Consider the following 6,754-nt stretch of genomic DNA (forward strand, 5'->3'; position numbering starts at 1 on the left):
ACATGACATTAAAACTATAATTTAAGGAATTATTTTTATAGTAATACTAATATGGGAGCTCTCTCCCTCTAGTTTGTACATAGCATGACCAGCAGACATTACTACCTTAATTGCATTATGACAGCATTTTTTAGCTGCACGTAAACAGACAATCTGTTTTAGTTCAGCATTTAAAAGATATCCTTTTTACAGTATAATAAAACGCCAGAGCCAGTGCCTTCTCCTGCACGCCATCGCATCTTTATTTTGGATAACTGACAGTTAGGCTACATAACGTGGCAGTGTTTTATTTTGGAGACTCCCAGGCTCATATTAACAGGAACTACTGTGCCTGCATTGCGCGTCTCCCCAGGGTGACGAGGCGAGGTCACAAGTTCCCAAGCACTGCCCCTGAGCAGATCACACACTTCCTTACAAGGAGGGCGGTCCCTTAACCCGTTACGAAGAGGGAGACACACGGGATCAGGGGGACGAAGCCTCAAACTCTCTCTCAACACTGAGCCCGAGTTGCTGAAAGCTGCTGCGTCCGAGATCCGACAGGTGGAATGACCCATCACACTTCACACACCAACGGCATGCAGAATATCCGAAAAGAGCACCTGTACAAGGTGCTGGTTATCGGAGACCTGGGGGTCGGGAAGACCTCCATCATCAGGCGGTACATCCACCAGACCTACTCCACCAACTACCGGGCCACCATCGGAGTGGACTTCGCCCTGAAGGTGTTGAACTGGGACTCTGAGACTGTCCGGCTTCAGCTGTGGGACATTGCAGGTGGGACAGTGGAGAAGTTGTTTAAGAATGTGTTTTCTGAGTGTAAAAGTTATGATCTCCTGCTGCCACAAAAGTAAGTAAATCAAAAGCAGGGTCCAATACAGCTCATTGATGGGTGTCAGGCATGTGTGTTGAACAGTTTTTATGGCATATATATATTGTTTTTGTATTTAAAAATGTGCAAGAAGTAAGCAACCCTCTGAAAAAAGTCAAAATGTTGTAACGCTGTTTGTGTGTAGTTCCGAAAAAGTTGATGGTTTGCGGAGATAAGGCTTATCTTCCAATTGACAGTGAGGCATGACTGTTGTATAATTATGAAACATTCACAGCTCAAAGATGCACTGTCACTGGAGATCTGGTATCTGCCACAAACAGTATTCTCTCTCTCTCTCTCTCTCTCTCTCTCTCTCTCTCTTTCTCACACACACACACACACACTCACTCACACACGCACACGCACACACACACACTAATTGTTCCTCAGGGGAGACCAGCACACTGTCATTCAGTCACTCATTCAAGGTATGGTGCTGCATCATGTGATCGTGCCCATGTGAGAGAGATTTAAAGGCCAGTCACAGGAGTGTCATTGTGGCCTAAATAAAAAACAAAACATCATTACACTCAGTCACTCGTGCATACACACACATGCAGGCACATGCTTAAAGCGGTTAATTTGGATCCATCAAATGAGATTATAAGTCACATCTGCTTGTCTGCCTGCCTTGCAATTCATCCTAGGGTGGAGTAGGGGTAGACTAAGAGTTCTGCTTTGTTCTAATTTATGGAGTGGTAAATTTGACATGTTGTACTCGGTAGTCATGTAAAACCTGCACCATCAGTTTATAGAATGACAGTGTGTCAGCTGACATGTGTGACCTGCGTGTCTGTCCAAGACTGCTGTCACACCAACGCAGATGAGGGTTCCCGGGTTGTGAGTGATGAAAATCATTTGTACATCATTCTGTTACACGGAAGGAGGAAGCTCTCAATCCATGTCCTGTCAGTTTTTCCATTTCCTCTTACTCATGAGGCAAATAGCAACATTTTGTCCCTGTCAGTAGTTGAAGTATCTCTAGCAAAGCCAAAAGTGGACTCTCACGCATTAATATTTATCAACCTTGTAAACTTTTCTACTGAGAGGGCATGGTATGTAAAACAAGCAGGATGCACACGCCTACACGCTCAGCTTTGGAGCAACAAGTACTCACATTAGACAGCAGAACACACACCCCCAGGGAATGTCATGTTGACAGCTGTTGTAACCCGCTCCTCAAGCACCTAATTTCCATTCCCTGCACAATGCACAAGCATGGATGAACATACATGCATGCATATGCAAACACAGACATTTCACACGGTTATTCTCACAAATGTATCGTATGAATAAGGTTATGGTCTAGGTCAAAGTTTATTTTCATTACAGGTCAGGTAAATTATAGGTTTTATTTAAGTAGGCCTATTATCAGCAGGAACAGGCGGTCACATTGACCGTTTGGTTAAGTGCAACGTGACAATAAGACCACAGGAATGTGCTGTTTCATGGGAATGCAGGCACTGCTAACTGCAGTCCTAATTCCAGCCGCATTAGTTGTTTTGCTGCAAAAATGCAGGAAAACAATGAGAATCTCTCATCAAACTGATGGCTGGGAAAAACAATGTCGCCACAGTATTGAATGAAACTCTCTGTGTGTGTGTGTGTGTCTGTTCATCACAGGTCAGGAACGTTTTGGAAACATGACACGAGTGTACTACCGTGAAGCCATGGGAGCCTTCATAGTGTTCGATGTGACGCGGCACACGTCCTTTGAGGCCGTCGTTAAATGGAAAGAGGACCTGGACTCCAAACTAATGCTGGCTGATGGACAGAGCATTGCCACCGTGCTGCTGGCTAACAAGTGTGACCAGGGCAGGGAGTTGACCAACAACGGCATCAAAATGGACCAGTTCTGCAAAGACCATGGCTTCGTCGGGTGGTTTGAGACCTCTGCTAAGGTGAGAACGGAGCATGGTTAAGGTTTTATTGTCATTTGCAATGTGGGAAGTGAAATGTACTCCTGCCTTTTTGGAAATACTCCTATTGGCTTTTTTTGTTGAGAGTTAGATGAGAATATCAATCCCACTCTCATGGATGTCAGGTAAATATTAACCCGGAGCCAGGAGACAATTAGCTTAGCTTAGCATAATGACTGGAAATTGGGGCAAACAGCTGGCCTGGCTCTGTCTAAAGGTAACATCAACAACTCTATGTCCTGGTATCTCTGGTCTCACTAACACGTTATATCTGTACAAAATCTGAAGTGTAAAATCTAATTTTGTGGTTTTATTGGTGGTTATGTGCAGGTCTATTTCTGTGCTGGGCACAGTGACTACAATACACTATTAATTAGTGAGCCCAGGCTAGTTGTGTCCTTGTCTCCAGTCTTTATGCTAAGCTAAGCTAACTGGCTGCAGGTTGTAGCTTCATATTTAACAGGCAGTGATATCCATCTTCTCATATAACTCTAAGTGCATTTCCCAAAATGTTGAAGTATTGCTTTAATTATCAACATGACAATGAAGGGGCCAGATTGTCTGCCTTTGCAGCGAGTGGCTGACATGCTCAGCGGAGGTCATCTCCCACTCAGGTCACTTCAGGCGGTGAAAAACATCCACACAGAGCCAACTGGAATTTCATATCCTCATGGAAAGTGGCTCTGTGAGATAAATTTACAAAGCGGGGTCAGAACAAGTTACTGAAGTGAAAAGTTAAAAGTATTAGAGGATTGTTAACTGTTTTTTTTCTGCCTTTATTGAATAAATTATTTACTTGAGTATATTCATAGTTACACAAAACGTATTTGACCACATCACATATATATAATATACATAATATATATAATTCTAGATATTTTATGCTCCACATATTTCCCCATAGTTATGATATACACAGTATGCTAAGAGACACTGGGGTTTTGACTAGAACGTAAAGTGTACTGATATGGGTTTGAATAATTATTTTCTTTATAGGATGTGTTTGTAAGGATGGACCTTAATGATCCAAAAACAGTACTTAAAAATAGCTATAAATTCTACAGATGTCTTCATTCACACATCCTCTGTTGACACTAATGTGTTGCTGCATAAGTGTGCTGCCATTCTTGTGGCATCAAGACTCAACATTCTCAAAAGTCAAAGGTTATGAGGTGCAGGTTCAGCCAGAGGTGTCAGAGGGTGGCTACGCAAACAGACCTACACATCCTCCTTTGGTAGCAGTTAGAAAAAATGTTTACAGCATTCATATGAAATGGTTTCAAACACATTAAGTTGCACACGTGGTGTTGTTCACATGAAGGTAATAGCATTCTAGTTACCCACATTTTGAACATTCTAGGTCAGCCACTGGATGTCTACTGAGCTGGAGCATTATGTGCTTTTAAAGAACTTTTCCAAATGTACATAATATGTTTACATTGTTTACTTAAAATAGTTTTTTATTCTCCTTTCTCATTTGTATGGTGCAATAATATAAACAATCAAAATGTCATACAAGTTATGTAATTACAAATAAAACTGCAAAGAAATAATGAAACTGTCTAAATTTAAAAGAGAAGTAAAAACATATTATAGAGCCATACTTAAGTGTAATTTTCTCTCTCCTTAAGGACAACCTCAACATATCTGAAGCTGCAAACTTCCTGGTCAAGCACATCATGGCCACAGAGAATGACATCCTGAAAAGCGTGGTACCAGACACCATCTCACCTCAGCTAGACTCCAACAGGCAGATGAGCTGCTCTGGCTGTTTCAAATAATGAAAGGAGGGAGCGATTGGGGGAACCATACAGAATGGAGACACAGAAGGACAAAGAGGGACAGGCACACCACAAGACCTTCTAAGCCAGACCTGCAGTACTGTTTGGCTTCTTTGGTCCAAACAGGAGTTGAAGACTTTAGTTTGCTGCATGTCTGTGGTTTGTTTGTGTTCTCAGTGCCCAATTACAAGCAAACCAGAGCTTGCAAACTAAAATCACATGGACTCAGAAGTTGCATATTTATTTAATAGAGTTTTGGTAACTTGTAAGACTGTGAGTTTAAAGTTCTTGGCAGACAAACAAGGACAACTTCAGGTAGCCATAATACCCTTATCTGTGCTCTTTGACATTTAAGTGTCAAACCGCCAACCTTACCTTTTGGGCCTCTTTTTAGCCAGTCAAGATTATGTTCTCTTTGAAGACAAGTTCACCTGGAAAAGGACTGGGAAGTGGCACAGATCTGCCTGACCAAACTGAACAAGAAGACTAAATCCTCCCAGCATGCTTGATGCAACACATCCGAAGGTGTGCAGTGATGACAGAATGAAAACAGGAGTTTTGTTCAACTTAAATCTGATCTTCAACATTTCAAGCAAGTATTGCAAGTATTGCAAGTATTGCTGTCCTCCCTCTATTTACCTTTACCTCTACATGAACTGAAAATAACTGTGGGAGACACTCAAGCTTCCCTTACCGTCTGCAAAAGCCAAAGAAAGCAGTATTGACCCGTTTTAGTGGATGGCCATTGTGTAATTATGTGAATTTTGCACATGCATTACTTTTTTTATTAGGATTTTTATTTATTTACATTATGCTTTTATGAGTGTAATGCTGCTTAATGTATTATGTTATTCTGCTTCTTCTTTCCTTTCTTCTTTCCTACAATTGACTATTGTGTAAGCCTTATTTAATTAGGCAATTTAAGCAACAACACATTCATATTTATAGCAACAACTTGGTCGGGGAGAGCAGCTGCAAAGGGAGGGAGAGTTAAACACACACAAACATCCTGGAGCTTGCCTTGTGTAACTCGTCTTTCATGGCCAGTGGGCAGTTGCATTGGAGCAGGTCAGGTTTTTCTTATCAAAGGTGTGACACCCCTCCCACCAGCTTGGAGACTGTTCTGGCCAGCCTCAGGGGGTGGGAGGTAGTCAGCTGATTGAGTTCACCTGGGCCCTTAGGCTATAAAAGCTGCTCCTTGTGCTTCCTCCTGTCTTTCCCTTCCTATAGCTTACACCCACCCTGCATTGCTTTCTTGTGGTTTGCGCCTCCGTATCAAATTAACCACACATCCATGCACTGCTGACATTTCTGATATACACACTCCATTATTCATTTGTGTTAACTTTAGTTTTAATAAATTACTCTTGTTATAAGTGAATCTCTTTTGTTGACTCCCTCCTTGGTGCATTCCCTGAGCCGGTTTTTGACAAAGGCTTGTCCGACATGTTAGTTAATGGAAGAGAGTGGTTGTCCTTCTCTCTAAAGTTTGCTGTCATAACTACGATATTTGGCTGCAACAAAGTGATTTTTTGAGACAACATGACAATAAAACTATAATTTATATATATATATATATATATATATATATATATAATTGGCTAATTTGTGTATGTGTGTTATTTTTCTTCATCAGAGATAAAATGTGTTGATTGTCTGGATGTAAACTGGACATTCTCATGAGTTCATTTGCCAAAGTCGAACCCTCTGTATCCATGGTAACTAGATCAAGTCTTTTTTATGGGTATCCTCTAACGTCTGTGTGAAGCTATTTCTCGCTGTTCTCACAACCACACAGACACAGATGCACACACACACACTCATACATACACACACATATTTTTTTTCCACTCCATGTCCTTGTTCCTTTTTTTACCTCATCTTTTCTCCTCTCCCACTCCGTTCCATCCTTCGTTATTGTTTCTTATCCTTAAAAACTCTTTGTCTTCTCTCAATACAGCAGTTTCTAGTGTCTTTCTTTTACATGTCCCCTGTCCCTCTTTTCCCTCATTCTCTGATTCACATACAGTATGTACAGTGCATTATATAAACCATGCACAGGCTCCACTACACACCCACAGATGCAGTACTTTTATTGATCTGCCAACAAGTGGACTTTAGTCATGTATGTGGAGTTCCTTTTTTTGGTGACCATCCACCTCTGTATTACTTACATACTTACTGTA

At 41.4% G+C, this 6,754-nt stretch overlaps 1 protein-coding gene across 1 annotated transcript; it reads left to right on the forward strand.

The window, feature by feature from the left end:
• The first annotated feature begins 388 nt into the window (after positions 1-388).
• rab38b (RAB38b, member of RAS oncogene family) lies at positions 389-5,949 on the forward strand. Its single transcript, XM_051402234.1, has 3 exons — positions 389-774; positions 2,492-2,769; positions 4,419-5,949. Exons 1-3 carry the CDS (start codon positions 546-548, stop codon positions 4,566-4,568), a joined length of 657 nt encoding a protein of 218 aa, XP_051258194.1. The 5' UTR covers positions 389-545; the 3' UTR covers positions 4,569-5,949.
• The last annotated feature ends 805 nt before the right edge of the window (positions 5,950-6,754 follow it).

The sequence above is a fragment of the Dicentrarchus labrax genome, unplaced genomic scaffold, assembly GCF_905237075.1.
Source record: "Dicentrarchus labrax unplaced genomic scaffold, dlabrax2021, whole genome shotgun sequence".
In the NCBI taxonomy this organism is placed as follows: Eukaryota; Metazoa; Chordata; class Actinopteri; family Moronidae; genus Dicentrarchus; species Dicentrarchus labrax.